The sequence below is a fragment of the Alternaria rosae genome (genome assembly GCF_020736505.1).
Source record: "Alternaria rosae strain MPI-PUGE-AT-0040 chromosome Unknown BKA58scaffold_7, whole genome shotgun sequence".
Taxonomy (NCBI): Eukaryota; Fungi; Ascomycota; class Dothideomycetes; order Pleosporales; family Pleosporaceae; genus Alternaria; species Alternaria rosae.
Window position 1 is genome coordinate 1,980,993 of NW_025763576.1, and position 22,387 is coordinate 2,003,379.

A 22,387-nucleotide genomic window follows, 5' to 3' on the forward strand; every position below is an offset into this window, starting at 1 on the left:
TACGCAGCAGCTTGGGCCAGGGTTTGGATTTCCAGAAGCGGTTATCAACGGCGGGACCATTTTCTGCCAGGGTTTGCCGCCTCCAAACAGTGGTGGACTTGGCGCGGCCTTGCCTATCAGAGGACGCGCATCAGTTGTCTATGCGGGTGATGAGTCCAGAAGGCCCGGAGCCGATAACAACTCGGCGAGACGGTGAAGACGGGGTTGGCTAGGAGGCTGATGTTAGGATGACATGACGGCTGCGGGATTGGCGCGAGCGATCCCCGACGGAAAGGAAAACTCTCGCACATGAGTGGAAGACGCGTCCATGCTCCCATCACGATGCAACTTTCCTGCGATAGCTATCGACGTTTCAGACAGGGCTTCCCCAGAACGAAAACTGCATGCGGACGTCGGAACAGATCATGCGGATCCGCAGGCCATGTTGAAAACGCTAGTTGGGTATCTCTGTAATGCTTCTCAAGTTTACGCTAACGATGGGGTTTACACAGCAACCTTTGGTTGATCGAGGAGGCCTTTCCTGAAGTTCCAGTAGTTTGCTCGGATCGGATCGTACTTTGTCGCCAACAGCTCCAAGGCTTTCTCCGCATTTTCTTTGCTGTTCTCTTCTTCCGCATATATGTCGGCTAAGAGGTCGAGAGCGTGGCTTGAGTGGACGTCGTCTGGCCTCTGCACATCAGCGAATTCACCTGCGAAGTCCTTGAGGGTCGACTTGGGAAGTTCCGCTGCGCGAATAATGCCCAGGACATAGTTCCATGGGCTCTGGTTCTGGGGCGCTTTCCGGATGGCTGCTTTGGTGTACCTAGGGGGGTTAGTATCGTCGAGCAGCTTGGGGCGACAACAGACACATACTCTATCTCCCGATTCACAAGATCTGCGCTTGGCTTCTCCTCTCGACCGCCAACGACTAGGTAGTAGCGATGGTTCCAGGCAGAGTTATTGCGCACATCTTCCTCGATCATGCTGTGTGTCCACTCGAGTTCTTCTGGCTTGTCGAAGAGATCGAAGCGCTTGACCAGCCATTGCCTGTAACTCCACACATGGTAGTTCTTGGAGTCCAATTCCAACATGGAGTTTATGAACTCCGGTTCGCCCTCGCATGAGCCGAGCTCGTCGATGATGGTGTGTCGGTGGTGCCAGATCTGGTAGTTCTTGAGGTGCTTGAGTGCGGTCGGGTTGAGCCATGCGATTTCGTCCTTCAGTGATCGACCAATCTCGGAGATGGTTTTGGCGCGGTAGAGCCTGTCGGGGGTTAGTAGGGGTGGGTGTTGGAGAGCTCCCTGTGCGACTGCTGATAGCCAGTGTCTCCTCCGAAACTCCGCATCTCGACCGGGGACGCGACTTACCAGACCGTGTAGTGCGCGGGGTTCATGCTGATGATGTGCTCCGTGAGGCCGAGCACCCGCTCGCTGAACTCGTTCTTTGCCATGACGGCGCGCAGGTAGCCCATGGCCTCGCTGTACTCTTCCGTGTATGCGATGGCAGCAAGCGGATGCAGGCCGCCGTCATCCTGGGGAAGTGGCTCAACGTCCGCCCATGCCTCGTCATCGTGATAGTATTTCGGCATTCTTTCCCTGACGCCTTTTGCCTTGGGGTTGGTGGGGTGTGCGCTCGTAGGTAGCAATGCGCGCAGCAGGCGATATGGCGACAGGAAGATGGTCTTGAGCCAGGCGCGAATGAAGTTGAAGGCCATAGTGGGGTTCTCGCGAGCTTATGTCCGCTGCTTGGCAGAAAACCAACGGTTGCCATGCTCTTTTCAACTATGCTTGCAGAACAATAGCAAGCCATTTGCACATGCATCAGACGCCCATTCCACGCTTTCCATCTGTGTAGTCCTCCAGTCGCACGATAGTACGCCCAAGGTCCTTAGTGTGGCACCCGTATCCGCCTGAGCTGCTACTCCAGCACCAGAAGTCATGTGCGACGAACAATGCTAAGACACCACGATGTAGCTGTGGCTCATTGACATGCAGCTGCCGAGGCAGTCTGCAAGGAGACTTACAGGCGGACCAAGTGTGTGGGTTCGAGCATGATTTATCTCTCAGATGAGGCAGGCGTGACTGGTGGTCATAGGACATCGCAGAAGCTCCTGCACTGGACGCATTTCCAGACGCCCTTTCCTCAGCGACAATTCACTCGCGCTTTCTCCTAGGTCAGCTGATAGCAGATAAGCCGTTGCCAGAGCCAGTCCAAAGAGACAAGGGGTCGTCTGCTGCATTACCTCCTCCGCTTCAACCCCTCCACCACAGCCTTCACTATCGCACACACAAGAGCAACACGCTTACCAGCCCCGCAATGCCCGTCACGGAAGAGCTGGCGGCCAAAGACGCCTTGATTAAGAAGCAGCGTGACGTCATTGCCAAATACCTCATCCTTGACATCGAAGACTTCCTGGCCGAGGCGCGTGAGAAGGCAGAAGCCGAGACGGCAGAAGCGTACGAGCGTGCGTTGACAGAGGAAAAGGCTAGGGGCAGAGTATGTCGAGCTCATAGAGACTCATCGCCAAAGCTTCGTCGCTCGCTCTGCATCGCCCAAGACATTGCATCCTTCATCTGTTGCTGACAAGGTGGCTGACTCGCTTCTCTGCACAGTTGGCGAAATGGAAAACAATCTACAAACTGCAATACGACGGCGTCCCACTGCGCAGCATCATCTACTACAACCTCCGCAGCCTCTGGGAATCTTGGGGCACCAACCCGTACCATTTGCACGCCGCCTGGTACGCCATCATGCTGACCTTGCTGTTGCTCTGGCTCATCGGCAGCATTGTTTGCGGATACTACGAAGCGGAGCAGGAGAACGGCAGCGTGCGACTGGCGAAGCTGTGCAGGGGCATTCTGGGCTCCATCCCGCCAATTGTGCAGTTCATCCTCTTCTTGTTCCCGCCGCTGTTTGTACAATTCTGATGAGACATGGGCTGATGCTGGACGGCAGTGTCGGCTGAGACCTATGGGACGAAAGTGTTTGCCCATGGCTTACGTGTTATCAAATTAGGGTAGAAGGGTGTAATGGGATGGGGATGTCAGGGAAGTAGCCTAAGGCATGGAATCTTACGAGAATGAACGCATCATATAACAACCAGCAGAGTCACGATGAGCATCTGGCAGTGGATTGAATTCTTCAATCGCCTAAAAAGTCCTTCCGCTCACGATGTATCGAATGGACGGATTCTTTACAGTAAAAGGTGCCGATGCGCTTCGTCGTTTTCTCATCTCATGTTGTGCACTGCTCTAAGAAACGACTGGTCGCTTTGTTTGCCGATCGATCGCATGTCTTAGGCATCCGAGACAATGAAGACGGTATCCTCACAGGTATATCTGGATGGCAGTTCTACAGCTGATTGCAATTTGCGTCTCCTCATCTCCTTGTGACAGCAATCGGACGTCCTGGCAACCCCTGTCTGTGATGTCACCTGCTTCCGCGCCTTAGCGTGCTACCTGGAATCCTTATCCCCTTATCGTCTCCTACCCCAGTTCAACGGTCGCGAAACTTCGCGAACACCCTCATGTGACAAACGTCATGAAGCCTTCCCCGCCGTCGCGCAATTCATCCCTCGTATCTTCTAGCACCCATTATCCGATGCGGAATGCCTCCAAAACGACGCGCCTACGAAGCCATTGACCTCACAGGAGACGGCGATGTGCCCGCCTACTCTTCGTCGCAGTCGCACGCTCGCTCATCGCAATACCCGGCATCATCGCAAGGATACGCGCAATCTCACGGCTATTCTTCGAGCCCGCACCGCGCACCCAAGCAAGCTCGTACATCGTACAACCAAGCGCAACGCACTACATCTGGCTTGTCGCAAGCAGACGCCATCTTCATCGACGAAGACGAAGAAGACGACGCCTCTCAGGAAGTCCCGGATGCGACGCAAACATACAACCAGCAACAGTACGACTACATACTATATGGCATCAAGCAAGACAAGATTGTGGGCGTGCGATACTACAACGGATACGCAACGACTGGCGAGATGGTGGTTCTGAGGCGCGAACCCCACAACGAGTATGACAGTAATGCGATCAAAGTGACCAACGTACAAGGTGAACAGGTTGGACACCTTCCACGAGGAGCCGCATCCAAGTTGGCCAAATACATGGACGAGCGCAGTCTACTCATCGAGGCGCAGCTCACTGGGGAGAAGGGCTTCTACGACTGCCCTATTCAACTTAAGCTATACGGAACCAACGACCCAGCCGTGAAGCAAGAGCTCATGGCACGCATGCGACGCGATGCACTTCCTACGGGACATGCTTCAGACCAACAGCGCAAGGAAGCTGCAGCTGTGAAGGAACGCGAGCGGATCGCCAAGCAAGCCGCCAGACAGGCCAAAAAGAAGGGCGCTGCTGTCGTGGATGTTGCCGGCAGCGAGGCACCCGAGAGTAGCATGGGCGAGTTTGCTTTTAGCTCTTCACAGGTTCCTGGTCTTATGCCAGGACCTAGTATGGAGGACATCATCGGCGGAAGCCTACGCTTCAACCCAAGAAACGTCGAGGAGATGGTTGAGGAGTATGGCATCAGGGAAGAAGATCTGGTAAGTGATGCGCATGTGCGACTCCAGTATCTACCGCTAACATTCAGCAGGCGAAAATGCCACAAGCGCCCCAACCCGACGCTCTTCTCACTGAGCTGCACCCCTTCCAGCTGCAAGGCCTGCAATGGATGCTTGACAAGGAAAGCCCCAGACTACCAGCACCGAACACCAGAGAAGTGGTTCAGCTATGGCGACGACACACTCGCGACCAGAGCGCCTTCACGAATGTAGCAACGAGCTTCTCGATCAAGAATCCAACACTAGCTTCTGGGGGTATCCTGGCCGATGACATGGGCTTGGGCAAGACTATCCAGACCATCTCACTCATTCTGGCAGATCGTGCACTGAATCTCCGCGCAAACGATTCGTCCGGCGCCACGCTGATCCTAGCTCCCGTATCGGTGATGAGCAACTGGAGCACTCAGATGAAGAAGCATGTCAAGCCCGAACACGCTCTTCGTGTTATGTTCTGGCACGGTCAAAGGAAGGAACCCATCACACCCAAGTCGATCGAAAACTACCATGTCGTCATCAGCACCTACGAGTCTGTTTCTTCTGATTGGTACTCGCAGACGAAGCCTACTCTTCCACGACGATCCGGACCCTTCTCTATCAAGTGGCGCCGAGTCATCCTCGATGAGGGCCATGGCATAAGGAATCCGAAAGCCAAGAAGACGATCGCCATCACCAACTTGATGGCGCAGTCCCGCTGGACGCTTACCGGCACTCCAATCATCAACAATCTCAAGGACCTCTACTCTCAAGTCCGTTTTCTACGTCTTTCGGGTGGTCTTGACTCTTTCGAAATCTTCCACAGTGCCATCATGCGTCCAGTCATGCAAGGCGACGTCCAAGGCCACAAGGTGCTCCAGCAGCTGATGTCAGGTATCTGTTTGCGTCGCAAGAAGGAGATGTCATTCATTGATCTACGACTACCTGAGCTGTCCGAATACGTGCATAAGATCAAGCTACATCCGCATGAACAGGAGAAGTACGACGCCTTGGAGGCTCAGGCTAAGGGTACGCTGGATGTCTATAAGCACAACATCGGGAAGAAGAATGCCGGAGATACTTACCGCCATCTCCTTGAGGTACTGCTCCGAATGCGACAGGTTTGCAACCACTGGCAGCTCGTGGGCGAGGAGCGTCTCGACTCCATCATGAAGCAGCTCGAAGCTGAAGGTGTTGTCGATCTTACAGAAGAGAACAGGGCCGCGCTCCAGAAGATGCTTCAACTCTCCATCGAATCACAGGAAGACTGTCCGATCTGCTTGGACGTATACAGAGAGCCCGTCATCACCAAATGCGCTCACGTCTTCTGCACTCCCTGTCTAGAACGCGTCATCGAAACCCAACACAAGTGCCCCATGTGCCGTGCGGACTTGGATTCCATCGCAACTACGACAGTAAAACCTGCAAAGGAACTGTCCGGCGCTGCTCCCGCGCCGTTGACACAAGACCAGATCGCTGACAAGGAATCTCTCGAGAAGAACACCAGTACCAAAGTCGAGGCACTTCTCGACATTCTCCGGGCATCCGCCAACGACCCCACAAACAAGACCATCATCTTCAGCCAATGGACTGCTTTCCTCGATCTCCTAGAGCCACACCTCACCCTCTATGGCCTGAAGTACGTCCGCATAGACGGCTCCATGTCCGCCACACAACGTGACGTCGCCCTCGAAGCGCTAGACTCCGATCCAAAAACAACCATCATGCTCGCCTCACTCGCCGTATGCAGTGTCGGCTTGAACCTCGTTGCCGCAAACCAAGTCGTTATGGCTGACTCATGGTGGGCGCCTGCCATTGAAGATCAAGCCGTGGACCGTGTGCATCGACTAGGGCAGAAGCGCGAGACGAAGGTCTTTCGTCTGGTAGTCGAAGGTAGTGTAGAGGAGCGGGTGTTGGGTATTCAAGAGGAGAAGAGGAAGTTGATGGGTTTGGCGTTTGCGGAGAAAGAGGGCGGGAAGGAGAGGAAGAAGAGGGCTGGAGCTGGTCTGGGTGACCTTCAGAGGTTGCTCGGGACGCAACAGACTGCTAGTCAGACGCAGACACAGGCTGATTAGTAGGGAAGAGGGTGGAGTTGGATGTTCCGTGTACGATATAGTATTGTACCCGTGGTTGTGTTTTAGCCATTTAATGGGGTGATCTAATGAATGAACGAGTCTTCTTTTCTATCAATCCTAATCGTCATTTATAAATGCCACAGGAGTCTTGATATGCTGCTGTGAGTGAAGTCATGATGTTTCTTCCTTGGAGATAAGAAGAGATGGTGTTGATCGAATTGACCGGTATGTGATCGCAAAGATTCTCAACGGCAGAGTGAGTTTGAACTATGAGCCCTCTTCCCTCTGACAACATCGTACTAGTGTAATCAGAGGGCATGCGAATTAAGATAAATTTGGTATCTAGGAGAAGGGTTGCAGAGTTGAGAAATTAATTTTTAGCTTTTTAGCGCAAGTGTGATGCCTGCATAATAACGAACAATTCGATATGTATTTATTCTTACAATATGCGATGGCAAACGATGATTTACCCTCATTCTTTAGGTTGTCATTCTGTTATCTGACCTAATTAGTTGTCTATGAGCATGTCGCGGTACTCATGGCCAAATTGTACCGATCTTGATACTGTTCAACGGGGCCATCACTCGGATTCGATAAGGCGCAACTCTATCAACGCCGCACGACAATATAGGGAGAAGCGAATATTCCCAGAAGAGAATACATTCACGTCGATAGCGTATTGACAAGTTGTAAAGCACGTTTGGGTAGAAATGGATTAAACTCGCCAGGGCGCGTGTCCCGTGGTCGTCTTCGAAGAATTCACCTTGGGAGCATTCAGTTCCAGACATACAAGTTCCACGAACACAACGTCAGGATGACTACTCACGTTATGGAGCATGTATTTCGTAGTGCAACAAAACGGCGCCGCTCAATATGCAGACAACTTGACGCCGGGAGTTCACTGCTGTGAATATAGCGCTAGCCCAGCCTCGGGACGATCGAATGGTGGACGCTTGCTCACAGAAATGATACGAATCACGTCAAGGCCGCAAGCAAGACATGTGCGCTTTCAGTGCTGCTCAAAAGGCATAAGGCCTCGACATAAGCATACTGGTGCATCAAAAGCTGCGTCTCACGAAAATATGTTCTACCTTTTTCCAGTGAAGGCGCCACTAGAAACAGGCGCCCCCACAAAGTGTATATGATAGATGATGCAATATGTTCTCTCTGGCAGGTCGACGACACATGAAGGGACATGGAATATGACCCTCAAGCAACCGGGGAAACGGACTATCGTCCTGCGCCGCGAGGAGCAGAAGCAGTACACAGAGGTGCGAAGTTTTTATGGCCGCCGCACTAGCGCGTCGGCGCTCGCGTTTCTCCGACCGGCACGTGACACCGGCTAAGCTTCGGCGGGCCCGAGAACCTCAAAAGACTTTTCGTCGCGCGCTCGAGCGACCTCTTCTTTCCATGGCCGCTGATGAATCATTTGAATAATTGATAGGAAGAGTAATACGTGGCCTAGGCTGCGACTGATTACAACATCACAACTTCTGAGGCCTGTTTCACGTTCCTGTTCGGAATTACTACGCGGTTGCTGCGGCGCTGTCGCGGAAGCTCGACGCGACCGTTGGATGACACCTGGGTGTTTCGCAGATTGGAGAGCACGCGCAGGCCTGTGAGACGGGCACAGTGCCAGGGACGTATGGCGACTTCGACACAGCCGCTGTCGCTGCTTCAGATCATTCGCCGTTGAGATCTGCCATGTTTCAGCGAGGATCCTGTATGAGATGGATGGGCCGTGGCCACGAGGGCGCCGGGAATGCCCTATTCTCGTCGTCTCTGTTCATGCAGTTTGGATTTCGTATGTTTCCAGAAGATGGCTTTTTGCCTGAGGATGCCACGAAACAAAGCGCCGTGCGTCTGGATTCATGCGGTGCCTCGGCATTTGCGCGGGATGGTGGCCATGGAGGAACTTTCGGCGTCAGAGCGTAGGAGGACATGTTCGGTCGGACGCTCGAGTGCGGCGTGCGTGCGTGCTTCATGCTCTCGAGTTCTCGACCCGGGTTTTCTTTGCTCTACCGCGGCGCCGCTCGCTTTTGGCTGTACATGTGAACAGAGTCAGTCGGCCCGTACGGCGGCTGATAGCGACGTCGAGTGCTCAGTCAGCCAGTAGTCAACATAATCGGTGAATACCAGGTTGCTTGCAGCCGCGGGGACGCTACGGCTGCCAACTTGCTCGCTGTCTTTACGACTCTGAATTTACCGGTCCTGGACAAAGTTTACGTCAATGAGCTACTATAGTACGTCAGGTTCACATGTTCATGACAATTACCTGCTCGTCTACGCCCTATCCTCTGGTCGAGGAGAACTATCGAGCATGTACAACTTCACGCGCGTCACTTTCAATTGCGATCGTCGTGCCGACGCGCCCGTATGCCCAAGATCTGCGCTCGATCGGCGACTTTCCATACGTTGGGGAGCACAGTCACTAGCCGTCCATGGTCGGTTTGTCCCGCAGCGTTGCGAGACCCTGGTGCCATGAGCACTTGTGGTCTTGTCTCGCCGACTTGGGGAGATATCGCCTGTCGAGGTCTCGTGTCATGGCCAGCGGAAGGTCTGCAGAGATTTCGATGACCAGCCAAGGCGCGACGTGCCGAGTGATTTGCGATGAATGGAAGCTTTCGAAACTTAACAGAATTGAATAACACGGGTCTTATCCACCCGGGACCTGGTGCTAACCACATTCACGGTCGTTTCACCGCGGGCTTATCGTATGCCGATATTGTCGATAGAATCCCACGTGTGTCGGGCTGATGGTGAGATCCAGCCCGTAGCGGTGCGACCTCGACCGCCTGCTCTCAGGCCAGCAGCTTCGGCAATAGCCACGACGGCTCCAGAACGCGGACCTCTGCGAATTCCCACTTGCCGTCTCGACTAGACGAGACACATCTCCAACCGATGCCTTTCGCATCAGACACTGGCCTCAACAATGTCAAGGCGGTGTCTCGCAGGAAGGGTTGCCCTGGCTGGACCAGCACACCGCATAGCACATCCACATGCATTCAGCAGCAAGCACCGAGCATCAGTGTGGGGAAGAATTCCAGAAGCCACAGGGTCAGGGACCAGTCGTGCGGGCTCTCGGGAGATTACAGACGAGCTTGACCTTGCTTGAGCATAACGCGAATTTCGTTAGAAGCATGTCTGACCGTGCTTGAGACCCCGACGCGGTGGGCTCAGCGATCTGCCAGCTGCCTTATCGGGGTGACATAGCCGTTGTCATTGCCTCTTCGGCAATGGCGACCTTTGATGAGTTTCACAATTCCAGAAGACGACGTTCCCGGTATCGGTGCCTTGGTGATGGTACGTCAGATTTGTCAAGCCTTCAGGGAGGCACCTGGTGCGCATCCTACCAGCAGAGACACCTTGCAACTATTCACGTTGTGTAGTCATGCCCTCAATGGTTTCGGAAGCCACACTTCGTTTCTAACGCGTAAAAGTAACATTGACCCGCGGCATGACGGAACAAACGCAGGAACCTGAGTGGCACGGTCGACTAGCTCTGGTGTTGGTCAAGCCGGCACACATGGCTGTACTTCCGATGGACGTGCTAGCGAGTCAAAGGATACACCATCGTGATAGTCAAATCATGGGCGAGCGGGATGGAAGCCCCAACCCCGCCAGGCTGGAAAACTTCCTTCGAGAGGACGAAGATCAGGGCCTCGTGAGTCTCGGCCAATGACAAGGCTGAAGAAGTGGAGAGAGAGTCGAGTGGAGTTGTGCTATGGAAGCCATGCGTCGTTCCCCGGCGCCGAAGCTATGGCATGACCACGCCGCACACGCTAACTGACACGGCCCACACCACGGAAGAGCCCTTCTTCAACTTGAGTCGCATCAGGACCCTGTTGAGTCGTAAGGGAGCCCCGCTGATGTGGCCTTCTAGAAATTGCATCGTCTTGACACGAAGCAGTGAGTATGACAGCAGTTGTAGGGCGAGCAGGCAGCGCGAAAATCTCACAAAATCTTTTCCTGGAGTCACGATAAGCCCGCATGTTGTACGGGGTCTCACTTACCGTTTGTTCCTGCATTGTACCTGCAGTAGACGCTATTCTCGATCAATAAGCTCTGCAGTCAATGTGGGGGATGACGGCCAGGCGGATGCCATCGGGCCTGTTCGAGTCGACCAACGCTTGTCACGCGAAAGACACGCCGCTTTTACGAGTAAGCCACTTAGGCCTCGCCGGCGGCTTCATAACTTTGCACCCGCAGCATTCGATAGCTCGTTTCTATTTGTGCCGAATCTTATACGAGGCATCAACATGCATAACTCATACCGCGGCGGAAGTGTAAATGGTGAGGCATCCACTTCATCGGCGTCATAGCCAGCCAACTGCGTCTACTATCGATACCTAGATAGAGCAGCTGGTTGCTTTGTCTGGTACACCACCACAATCGGTCGCTGCACGAGTGGTAGCCGAAGTGGCAGCCCAACACCTGAAACACACTTGCGAGATGGATTAAGGCCGCATGTGCAGCTATATGACCATGCATCCCACCAACCGAGTTTCTTTACACCCTTCGAAGAAGAATGGCATCGGTGGCGACTTGCAGAGAGCTGCACACGAGTATGTCGCACCATCAAGAATAGCCGTGTTTTTGACCACTGGGAGGGCGCGGATCCCAGGCCCTTCAGCTCGCGGGCAAATCACGCTCAACGGGGATTCTGTTCTTGCACCATGGCTTACGTTCCTGCGTAAGCCCGGCATGTCAAGTTCTCGCTCCAGTGTTGCGCGATGGGTGTGACAATGGACCATTTTTCTGCCCTCGTGTCGGGCGACTTGACGCGATACATTCCTACACCTCTGGGCATGCGTCGATGGTGGAGTTGTTGTGGACATCGTGAGACACATCGCTCGTACGCTTCTGCATCGCAGGAAGGCGTCGCGAGTCTTGTGGTGTGCGGGCAACATTAACGCCGGCCACAGCGCGTCCAAAAGCACTCAATCAACAACGACATCAGCATGCCCGGTGTTGCTTCTGTGATGCTGGAGGGTGGCACCGCGGGCGGTACGGTGTTGTCGTGCGTGACATATTCAGTGGAGCGCGCAGCGTCATCACCATCACGAAGAGCGGGAGAGACGCGACGCTGTATGGATGTTTCAAAACATAGTTCAACCGGCAGGGTCTCGCAGCTATCATTATCGATTGGCAGATAGGATGATAGGCTGAATGATGCCCGGGCGCGCTAATTTCGAGGCGAGTTGGAGGGCCGTCTGAAAGGGCATCCTGTGGTGTGGTTTGTCAGACGAGACGCAAGACACACCCGACGCTCGCCCAGTCATCGGCAGTATCACCATTCGCTACCCATCACTCGCTGTTCAGAACAACGGCCATACTGTGGCGAGGCTCAGTTGCCTTCAGCTATTGCGTCGCCTCCATTCGGAGAGGGCGGTAGAACCCACTACGTAGGCAGTGTGCAGGCCTTCCATCCCACCATGTGCTGTGCTGGCGACGTAGCCAATACCTCGAGGCCTGCCGGAACCGCCGCGCACATCTCATTTCGCGTATAGCCCCATGCAGCTATGCATTGGGCGAATAATTTTAGGCCCAAAACCCATGCATTAATGCACTCGCTGCTTTTGACGCGAGTCAAGGCTAGGGTCTAATGCAGGATCCCATACCTAGCTGGCTTGTGGAGCTGCGCTGCGCCCCGGCGCACTAGAGCGAGCCGTCCTTCTCTGTGCGCTCATCAGTTCTCTTTTTCACTGGCCTGCCCTTGATCAAGGTTCATCAACCACGTCCCTCTCGTTTCTTTCCGCCGTCGCCGTTCAGGTTTTCATCTTGGGTCTCATAATTTTGTGCCCTCACACTCTTTGATCTTCATTATCTATCTTAGTGACAGTTTCGTTATTACGAACTGGCCCACAGTCATTCCTTCGACTCTCTCTTATACTGTCCAGTATCCTGCCTTCAAGTACAACTAATTTGTCCTCGACATCACTCGATACAACTCTATCATCGACCCAACCCACCAACAACAACGTGTACAACGACGACAACTGCTATATTGAACTAAAGACACACCTACACACGCAATGGAAGGCTCATATCCCATCCACCCTGCCCAGGCAATGCAATCACCATTCTTCTACTACAACCCGGACCCTCAAGGGGAGAACACACGCCAACACGGTCACTTCACACCCCACCCATCCGGACAGGCTACCTTCCAAGCACAGAACATGTACTACCAGAGGCCAACGTCGGCATGCTCTCAGATGTCCTACCCTCAGACCGCCTACGCCAACCAGATGCTTACCCCCGTTGCATCTCCTCAGCCAATGTACCAGAAGCCAACGATCTTGATCCAACCTCAAGACTCGCCATACCTTCACCCCATTGACACTGACTACTCGTTCTCGCCTGCCACACCTCCTCTTTCGTCATGCGGTAGCAACACCAGCAGCCCTCCATCCACATGCGATGTCCTTCCTACACCGCTGCACGACATGTTCTCTGCTGAAGGCATCGAGGGTGTCAAGCAAGGTTGCGAAGGCGAGGTCTTCTCTGAGCTCCTCTCTGCCGGTCTCGAATGGCGTTCAGCCTCCCCACCCATGACACCAGGTATGTTTGTCCAATGTTCTTTTTGTATTGTCTTGTGCAAGCAATGTGGCTGCCTTTACGTTGTGTGGGCAACTCATCATTTGTGTGCGTGGACAGCGTTGCTAACTGCTTCAAGTCTACATCCAGCCTCCGTCGGCTAACCAGGGGTCCTACCTCCTGTCTGCAACTTCATGCCCCTCGCTTTCCCCATCACCATCACCAGTGCCCCGCTCTGCCTTTGCGGAAGCCGAGAACAACTTCTGCAACCCCCGCGATCTCACCGTCTCTGCGACCACCGAGCTCCCTATCGTCACACTTTGCCCCGGCGACGAGGAGCACAAGGTTGTCCTCAAGGGTGAGACTGCCAAGGTAGATAGCTTCGAGCCTGCTCAGTCGTTCAACTTCACTGGACTGCCCACTTTCGAGCCCCTGTTCGAGCTTGACTGCGAGGACGACTTCACCGGCTTGGTCAACTTCTCCACCGATAACGCCCACTTTTGCGGCAGCAAACGCCAGCGCACTGACCTCGGTGCCTTTTCTCCTGAAGAGGACTTCCTCAGCGACGAGAGCTTCACCGACTTCGAGGAGGAGCTCGTCAACGGCCTGCCCCTTACTCCTGCCACCAGCGACTTCGACATGTCGGCTACTTCTGACATGAGGAGGCGAACAGTCAAGAAGGCTCGTTCCGAGTTCAGCGAGACTGAGTCCGACTACCAGGGTAAGCAACAGACATCCGGTGATGATAACACCATGTCTGGAGCATCAAGCCAACAAGAATCAGGTCAAGCCGAAAACGCTGTCGGCTCCAGCTCAGACGAACACGCCACTCCCGTCGCACCTACTAGCCGCCGCGGTCGCAAGCAGTCGCTCACCGACGACCCTTCCAAGACATTCGTCTGCACTCTGTGCTCGCGTCGCTTCCGCCGTCAAGAGCACCTCAAGCGTCACTACCGCTCTCTCCACACTCACGACAAGCCTTTTGAGTGCACCGACTGCGGTAAGAAGTTCTCCAGGAGCGACAACCTGTCGCAGCACCAGCGCACCCACGGCACTGGCGCTGTTAGCCTCGAGGTCATGGGCTCCGACTTCCATCATTCGGACATGCAGCACGGTCAACCCGGTGCGTTTGGCGCACAGGCGCCTTCCACCATGGGCGAGATTCTCTACAACGCCGCTGCCGAGATCCCCACATCAAGCTCAGATGGATCCGAGAACGAGTCTTCCCCCAGCCAGAAGAAGCGCAAGAGAAACGAGTAAATCGTCTTCTCTACCACACTTCTCCTTTCAACTCTTAACGACTCTTCATGACCCACACAACACCCGGTAGAAGGATTATACATCATGCCACATGGCTGCTCGTCCACCCTCACGACATGGCTAGACAGGCGGCACCGATCTACATCAGCGGCCTCGAGCTTGCACAATCTGCAGCTAAAACTCTACGCTTCCCTTCTCCCACTGTATTCTACATACCCGATCTGGCTGTACCAACATGCGAGATTGGCATTTTCTTCTCATCGCTTGGTTTTGCGTTTAGCACGGCTTATCGGGACTTCTGGGGCGGACATTGGCGGACGGATAGATCTGGTGTTTCTCTTGGTTTCACTTTTACGACGACATGGCCATTACCCTACACCGGCCACTGTCGCCGCGTTACCCCTCCTGTTTATCTTCCTACACTCGTTGTAATCGGGCTGCCTCATCTGAGCGCCCTCTGACATTCCGGGAATCTTCGCTTCTTTCTCATTACACACATGTAATTGTCAGACTTTTACAATCTGCTCAGCAATGCTTTTGCGTTCTTTGCGGCCCATTGTAGGTTAGAGGTGCTGGCACTGTCCGACTATCATACAAAAACACGTTACATACATACATACTTCCGATGCTTCTTCCCTGCATGTGACTACTGTGCCATCCATGCGAGCCGCGCGTTGTGCGCACCGTTGCTTTTTCGACGATCATCCGTCAGCGATGAGTGCAGGACGGGACCCTGATACCAAAATACACTATCGCGCTCGTTGCAAAACCCCACGGATCAACCTAGCGCGCGCAGACCTTTAGCGAGATCCAATCCACCTGCGTCTGTATCATGCAACGAGCGGCACCGGGCCGTCTTAATTCCTTCATTGCTTTTCCCAGACGGTCGCCCGTTTCGAATCATTCGTTTTACCATGTCACCGTCATTGAGCGTAATTGCTTTAATCTCCGGAGGCAAAGACTCGCTCTTCTCCATTCTCCACTGCAAAGCCAACGGCCACACCGTCGTAGCACTGGCCAATTTGCACCCAGCGCCTTCGGCCAATGACGATGAAGACATCAACAGTTACATGTACCAGACCGTGGGGCACTCGGTCATCCCACTCTACGAAGAAGCGCTAGGAATACCGCTCTATCGACAAGAGATCCTGGGCACCGCCGTAGACTCAAACAGAGACTATGCAACGCCTTTGCAAAAGCAAGAGCAGGATGAGACTGAAGATTTGGTTCCGCTGTTGAGAAGGGTTATGGAAGCACATCCGGAGGCAAACGCAGTGTCTACAGGGGCCATCCTGAGCACTTATCAACGGACGCGTGTGGAGAATGTTGCGCTCAGGCTAGGGCTGACGCCACTGTCGTATCTGTGGCAGTATCCGCTGTTGCCACCGTATACGCAATCGTCACTTTTGCATGACATGACGACTGTAGGACAAAAAGCAATCATCATCAAGACGGCGTCTGGCGGTCTGGATGAAGAATTTTTGGGCCTCGATGTCGCAAATCACAAGACTATAACAAGGCTAGCGAAGGCCATGGGGCGCTATGGTGATGCTGGTGATGGCGCGATACTAGGTGAAGGAGGGGAGTTTGAGACGTTGGCACTGGATGGGCCGAGATCGATCTGGAAGAAGAAGATAGTGATCAAGGATGGTCCACCTGGGAAACTGGAGGGTGGCCAGGCGGTGCTGAAGATCGAGAAGAGTACGCTAGAGGAAAAGGTTGATGACAACGAAGATGCTGGCACATTGAGGATACCTGAGCTCTTTGATGACGAGTTCAAGGGAGTGCTGGAAGTGATAAACGCCAGCAACGAAAGCGAACTTTCTGCGTTCACCGGAAAAGAGGGCACTGTTCAGTCTTTTGGGTCGTCTCAAGTGCATCATCCACCAATAGTAGACCGACTACCCAGGAATACATTCAGTAACACCTCGACCGTCTTTACTTACTCCAATCTCACGAGCGATGCCTCTCCTTCTTCCGCACCCGATTCCCCTTCTCGCCAGCTCTCCAAGATCTTCCTCCGTCTCGACCATATTCTGAAGCAGTGCCATGTCTCCAAATCCAGCGTCAACCACTGCACATTGCTCCTCCGCGATATGGCAGACTTTACAGTCCTTAATCCAATCTACGCTCAATACTTCAGCGACGTGAACCCACCAGCCAGAGCCACGATCGCAGTCGGAGACACCATGCCCAAAGACAGACACGTCATGCTAAGCGTAACCGCGGACAAGGACCAGAACGACCAAAACGGAAAGCCCCTCCACGCAGTAAAGAGACAAGGCCTCCACGTCCAAGGCCGAAGCTACTGGGCACCCGCAAACATCGGACCCTACAGCCAAGCCATCTCCATCCGCCTACCCCCAAGCAATCAGCTCTCCGAAAACGACACCCAAAACGCCGGAGAAGCCGTCTACGTAGCCGGGCAAATCCCGCTCATCCCCGCATCAATGGACATCTATACAGAGCAAGGTTTCAGAGGCCAAGCTCTCCTTTCCCTCCAACACCTCTGGCGCATCGGCCGCACAAAGGGAGTGACATGGTGGTCAGCAGCCGTATGTTTCATCCCCACTTCTGAGACTCCAGAGGGAGATGTGCGGACGGCACAGGAAGTATGGAGGAAGCTTCATACCCCACCTTCTTCCTCGTCCGACGATGACAACGACGAGGATGAAGACGAGGATGTTGATCCTTGGGACCGCTTGAACCAGCATCACGCCTCGACCTTCAAGGATTCTACGTTCCGGTCGCCAATTCCTGATCGCTCTGCTATGTCTACTGCGCAAAATCAAGGTTCGGCTGGGGGTAAAGCAGAGATACTCATGCCACCTTGTTTCGTCGCCCAGGTCTCTTCTCTGCCGCGCGATGTGGATATAGAGTGGAGTGCTACGGGTCTTACGTCTCCTTCCATCGCATACGAGCGTGACGCCACTGTTCCCCATTGTACTATTACGACACCGGCGCACAGTCGGTCTCGGTTCTTTACCTTGGAGATCAGGGATGAGCGGGATGTGGAGGTGTTAGGGAAGCTGGGTGCACGGGGCTGGACGAGTGTTACGCTGTATGTTGGAAGGGGATTTGCGTGGTATGGGAATGGAGGAGAGGGGGTGGAGATGCAGGGTGTGCAGTGGATTCCTTGCCAGAGGGTTTGGGGCGAAGAGGGGAGAGAGGTTTGTGCGGTTTTTGTGGGGAGACTGGATGGGTAAGGGAAGCGGGCAGCATAGATGTTTGTGGGGAGAGAAGAGTATCATGCAATCTTTGTGCTCACATTTTGTCAAAACCGAACATGACCATGTCAGTATGTATCAGTGGCTCGTAATTGCTTCTATAGCTATATCATATCCCAGCCATCTTCTTCCAATCGTCAAATCATGCCAGATGGTATAACAGCTTTTCCCAACCTACCCCAGTCTCCATAACGCCGTGTAAATGCCCGATATCGTGGTCGCCATTGCTTGGCTACTATGCAAGATTTCTCACTTGTGTGTATCGTCTAGAACCTCTCCTTCATACGCCCGGCGACTGTTCGTAGGTTGCCGTACACCTTGCTTGGTTGTTGACCCAGGATCAGGCTGACAATGGATTCGCGCGCGATGTGGATGTTCTTGAAACCGCCGAGGATGTGGATTTTCTGGTCTGCTAGGACGACTGGAGATTGTTAGTTATCTGGACAGCTGGGGTTTTCATGCCGTGGACGTACCTCGTGTTCTGCTGGCGTTTTCAATGGCGAACTTGGTCTTGCCGTCCTTGCCTGCAATGCGGCCAATCGCACGGCCGAGATGCTCGCCCTGTAGGGTCTTGACGTCCTTGATCTCAAAGGTCTCAATGTAGAGATCGTCCAAACGAAGCAGCTATGAGTCGTCAGTCCGACGTTCTCGAATCGAGGAGTCTGGCGAGGCCAAGACCAGCTTGAGTATCCGCCAGCTCAGGTGTAGAGCTTCGTATCACTTACCGCAATGGCATCATCCGTGTCAAAGCCCAGGGTGAAGGCCTTTACGAAGTCCTCTCCCTTCTGCAGCGCACCTGTGTCGGTTGTGGCGTTTGAGGTGCGCAGTTCCACGGCCTTTGCCTTTGTGTTCATCCGGACCTGCAGCTTGAGGTGCTCGACAAGCGGGGGGTAGATCTTGGGCCACGAGTTCTTGAGGGGCGTCATCCTGTGCGGTGGGATGGGGACCTTGCGCTGTTCGCGGCGGAAAGCGAGGGGTATCGACTTGGCCGCGGGGAACTTTGGCTTCCCGCTCTCGTCTGTCATGGGCATGTCGTCTGTGGGTGCTGGGGCGTCGTGCGCGGCGTCGACGGGGTCGAGGCTCATGGAGATGAGGTCGCCGTCGCTCTCGGTCGGGAGCGGGACCGACGATGCCTCCATGGTGACATCGTCGGCAAACTCTTCGGGCCTGCGCTGGAGGGCGGTAGGGGCGGGCATGCTGGCAGCGGTATGCGAAGTGTAGGCGGGCGTGGATGTTGTCGATGCTATCGATGCGCGACAATGTGGGGCTGCTCAAGAAATTTGGCTGGGAGCGCTGGGAGGCGAGCGGTAGTCGTCCCGAAGCGGGATAGCGCCTGTCACTCTACCGTGAGCCTTCTTTTTGTGTGCATGGGTAATGACGTGAATCTTGTATTCCAACCAACCGCCCGCCTGTCCTACACCGCACACCGCACCCTCTCTCCCCCCCCCCACACACGTCCGCACACCCCCTCGCTTGCGGACGTCGACCATGTACCCGCCGCGATTATCATGAACAAGAATGTAGGCACGCTCGGCTTCCTGTGGCGCGCCGTCGCTGGCCAGCCGCTGATCCACGGCCGTGTGCTTCCGCGTGAAGGGCTGGGGGTATGGGCACAGGCGCAGTCGCCATGGCGGGGAGGCATCCAGAAGCGCTCCATTGCCGCGAATTCGCATGTCTTGGGGCTGTCGACCACGACGAGCTGGCCTTCGATCACGCCCTCACCGTATCCCGGACAGGCACCCAGTCTCCTGCTACGAGCATCCTCACCCCGCACTGGCCGTCTCCAGCAGAGTGTGGCTGGCACTGTTTTCTCGGCATGGAGCAGAAACGCATCGTCCAAAGCGGGCCGAGCGCTGAAGAGGAACAGAGGCAGCGACCGACGCAACAAGAGTTCGGCGACGAATGGCTCCTCCAAGACCAAACCAGAGCCCACGGGCCAGACACCGCAAGCGCAGCTCTCCCCTCAGCCGAATTCGCCTCCCAGGTCCTCCAAAACACCGCCGCCTAAGCCAAAGCCCGAGGCATCAGGTGCTGCAAAGCCCCTCCTCGACCGTCTCCCGCACCACCTACCCCACATATACCGTCCCAGCAAGGCTGAACTACTCGAAGCTGCGTCGGGCTTCTGGTCGCGGATAAAGATCCACTTCAAATGGCTCACCATCCGAAGCACCCGTCCCTTCAATGCCGATGAGATCTACGCACTGTTCTCATGGATCATTGCCGCGCACTTCCTCTGGATCGTGCTGGGGACTACAACCTTCTTCATGTTGACCATCTTCTTGATCAACACGGCTTTCTCACAAGAGACGATTGCCAAGTGGATTGGAAACTACTTGACAAAGTCCTCGGGCATAAAAGTCGTCTTCGAGACCGCCGTAGTGCCCAAGTGGGGAGACGGTGTCATCTCCTTCCGCAAGGTCTTTGTCTCGCGACGCCCCGGCCAAGGCAAAGGAAAGGTCAGCAAGGGCTCACAAACTGAGATGGCTGCTGCCGCCGCTGCGATAACCCACCAGGAAAGCGACACTCCAGAGATAGTCGAAGAGAAAGCGGAACCGGAAGAAGACACCAACTACACACAGTTCGACATTTCCATCGATACGGTCAACGTCACATTGTCTTTCTCAAAATGGTTCAACGGCAAGGGCCTGTTGAAGGACGTCGAAATCAAGGGCATCCGTGGTGTGGTAGATCGGACATCAGTGCAGACAGTCGAGGGCGTGGATCCCAGGTCATACAAACACGAGCACAACCCGGGCGACTTCGAATTGGAGTCCTTCAAAATGGAAGATCTCCTCGTCACTATCTACCAGCCCAACGGCTTCCGCCCATTCTCCGTCAGCATCTTCTCTTGCGACCTCCCTCAACTGCGGAAGCAATGGCTGTTCTATGACTTCCTCTCTGCCAACATGATGTCCGGATCCTTCGACAACTCGCTCTTTACCATACATCCTAGACAAACGCACAACTATACTGGCGCCCAGTTGAGCAGCGGTCGCGACAGCGAAGATGGCAGCTCCTGGAAGAAGCATAGCCGGATCCGTATCGACGGCTTAAACATCGACCACCTCAACAGGGGCTTTGAAGGCCCCTTCTCGTGGATCCACGAAGGCAATGTCGACATTGTGGCAGATGTCATGTTCCCTAATGACGATGACGATAGCATTGCAAAGGTCATGTCCGACATGTACGATCGTGTGGAAGCTACCGTTATCCAACAGCGCAAGCACCATTTCTCTGATCACGCGGTACACGGCTTCGATGAGCATCCTGAAGACAAGTCGCATCCTCAGGAGGAAACGGAGGAGGACAAACGTTACATGATCATGGACATGCGCGTCCATCTCAACGACGTGCGCGCCGCAGTCCCAATCTTTACCAGGGACATTTCTTACGTGAACAACGCGCTTGTACGACCTATTGTGGCATATATGAACTCAAGTCGCACGTTCATCCCAGTGAACTGCAGGGTTGTGAAGAGGGTTAGTGAGTTCGACGGAAGTTGGACCCTCTATGACAGCGGGTTAATGGAGGAGGTGTCAAAGGAGGTGAGTCTATATCTATTCTCCTGGTCGCCTCTCTAGAAACGAATCCTAACACATGTTTAGATGTACGATGCATTCGCCCGCGACGTCCTCGAAGATCGAACTACACGTAAACGACGCATAAAGAAGGTGGGCATTTGGACATTGCAGCTCGCAGCTCAAGCCCTGTTCCTTGGTCTCGCCGGCAACATCGCATAAAGATACCCTGATGGATTGGATGAAGCGAACGAATCTCTTCTTTCTGTAATATACATGGCAAAGCAAGGCGTTTTGGCGCATATACATACACACGATTGATGTGGCAGGCTGGCTTAAGTGGATGAATGAATGAAATGGGCAACGGACTTGGGTGGTCCTATAGCAGCTGCCTACGATGAAATGATAGACATTCTTATTCCCATCTATGGAAAGTTTCAATTCGAATTCATGGTACAAACAAGACTGTTCAAATCCCCGCGCTGATGCCATGCGTCAGCGTCAGCATCTACGGATCTATCATTCAAAGCGTGACGGCCATGACATGCCAACTTGTGCCCATCACACTGCTTTTACTTAAGAGTGGTGCACGTAAATCTCCGCCGATGAGTTTGCCGTTATCAGTCAATCCTCGCAAACATGCACGAACCGAAAGAGCTGATACCAGCCGTTCCCATACCACAGATCTGCAGAATGGGTCGGATGACAGCGGACACATACTCTGGGGACAAGTGGGACCACACGCTTTGCGGGGGGACAGTGGATCGGTCGATGGACGTCGCGTCTCATACTCACATCTGCGCGTTATCAAGAAACCACAAGAGGAGTACCCGGAACGGCAAACGATGCAGCTGCAGGGCGTTTTTCGACAATATCGAGGTCAGAAGTGTTTCGTGTCGCCTTCCTAAGGCGGCGTACTGCTAACCAAACCCCACCGGGACTCATCTCGACTCGCTTCGTCAGGTGCCACATCTAGAGGCCTAAATTGCTACTACTAGTTTTGCGATTCATAGCAACGTCGCTTTGAGCTCGACGTAGGACCAAACTACATACCAGGTCCGCGGTACACGCGTCGGACGAATGTAGTAGCACGAACACGCGCGACGGACCTAACCCCGAATGCCTGAAACCAGGTTAACGGACTTGGTCTCTGCGAAGAATGGAATTTGCGTTACAAAAGTAACCCAGCACTGCTCCACGCCCCGCCGGCTCCGAGATGACCATCCGACCCTCCGCGCG

The 22,387-nt window shown here is 54.2% G+C and overlaps 7 protein-coding genes across 7 annotated transcripts; 5 read left to right on the plus strand and 2 right to left on the minus strand.

The window, feature by feature from the left end:
- Nucleotides 1-347: 347 nt before the first annotated feature.
- Nucleotides 348-1,755, minus strand: BKA58DRAFT_216704 (uncharacterized protein). Its single transcript, XM_046166168.1, has 3 exons — nucleotides 1,347-1,755; nucleotides 853-1,242; nucleotides 348-802 (listed from the first exon to the last, which is right to left on the minus strand). The coding sequence occupies exons 1-3, from the start codon at nucleotides 1,691-1,693 to the stop codon at nucleotides 484-486; spliced, it is 1,056 nt and encodes a 351-aa protein (XP_046023694.1). The 5' UTR covers nucleotides 1,694-1,755; the 3' UTR covers nucleotides 348-483.
- Nucleotides 1,756-2,295: 540 nt separating this feature from the next.
- Nucleotides 2,296-2,906, plus strand: BKA58DRAFT_442035 (uncharacterized protein; the record flags this gene model as incomplete). Its single annotated transcript, XM_046173875.1, has 2 exons — nucleotides 2,296-2,475; nucleotides 2,592-2,906. The coding sequence occupies 2 exons, from the start codon at nucleotides 2,296-2,298 to the stop codon at nucleotides 2,904-2,906; spliced, it is 495 nt and encodes a 164-aa protein (XP_046023695.1).
- Nucleotides 2,907-3,477: 571 nt separating this feature from the next.
- Nucleotides 3,478-6,742, plus strand: BKA58DRAFT_364850 (SNF2 family N-terminal domain-containing protein). Its single transcript, XM_046168860.1, has 2 exons — nucleotides 3,478-4,537; nucleotides 4,588-6,742. The coding sequence occupies exons 1-2, from the start codon at nucleotides 3,587-3,589 to the stop codon at nucleotides 6,601-6,603; spliced, it is 2,967 nt and encodes a 988-aa protein (XP_046023696.1). The 5' UTR covers nucleotides 3,478-3,586; the 3' UTR covers nucleotides 6,604-6,742.
- A 5,469-nt stretch (nucleotides 6,743-12,211) lies between these two features.
- On the plus strand, nucleotides 12,212-14,403 carry BKA58DRAFT_460966 (uncharacterized protein; the record flags this gene model as incomplete). Its single annotated transcript, XM_046174785.1, has 2 exons — nucleotides 12,212-13,167; nucleotides 13,283-14,403. The coding sequence occupies exons 1-2, from the start codon at nucleotides 12,639-12,641 to the stop codon at nucleotides 14,401-14,403; spliced, it is 1,650 nt and encodes a 549-aa protein (XP_046023697.1). The 5' UTR covers nucleotides 12,212-12,638.
- Nucleotides 14,404-15,473: 1,070 nt separating this feature from the next.
- BKA58DRAFT_318776 (meiotically up-regulated gene 71 protein) lies at nucleotides 15,474-17,609 on the plus strand (the record flags this gene model as incomplete). The annotated part of the gene is made up of 1 exon (XM_046167688.1): nucleotides 15,474-17,609. One exon carries the CDS (start codon nucleotides 15,474-15,476, stop codon nucleotides 17,607-17,609), a length of 2,136 nt encoding a protein of 711 aa, XP_046023698.1.
- A 143-nt stretch (nucleotides 17,610-17,752) lies between these two features.
- Nucleotides 17,753-18,885, minus strand: BKA58DRAFT_216769 (uncharacterized protein). Its single transcript, XM_046166169.1, has 3 exons — nucleotides 18,356-18,885; nucleotides 18,104-18,254; nucleotides 17,753-18,051 (listed from the first exon to the last, which is right to left on the minus strand). The coding sequence occupies exons 1-3, from the start codon at nucleotides 18,824-18,826 to the stop codon at nucleotides 17,897-17,899; spliced, it is 777 nt and encodes a 258-aa protein (XP_046023699.1). The 5' UTR covers nucleotides 18,827-18,885; the 3' UTR covers nucleotides 17,753-17,896.
- Nucleotides 18,886-19,033: 148 nt separating this feature from the next.
- Nucleotides 19,034-21,603, plus strand: BKA58DRAFT_364858 (mitochondrial distribution and morphology proteins-domain-containing protein). The gene is made up of 2 exons (XM_046168861.1): nucleotides 19,034-21,175; nucleotides 21,236-21,603. The coding sequence occupies exons 1-2, from the start codon at nucleotides 19,139-19,141 to the stop codon at nucleotides 21,368-21,370; spliced, it is 2,172 nt and encodes a 723-aa protein (XP_046023700.1). The 5' UTR covers nucleotides 19,034-19,138; the 3' UTR covers nucleotides 21,371-21,603.
- Nucleotides 21,604-22,387: the final 784 nt, after the last annotated feature.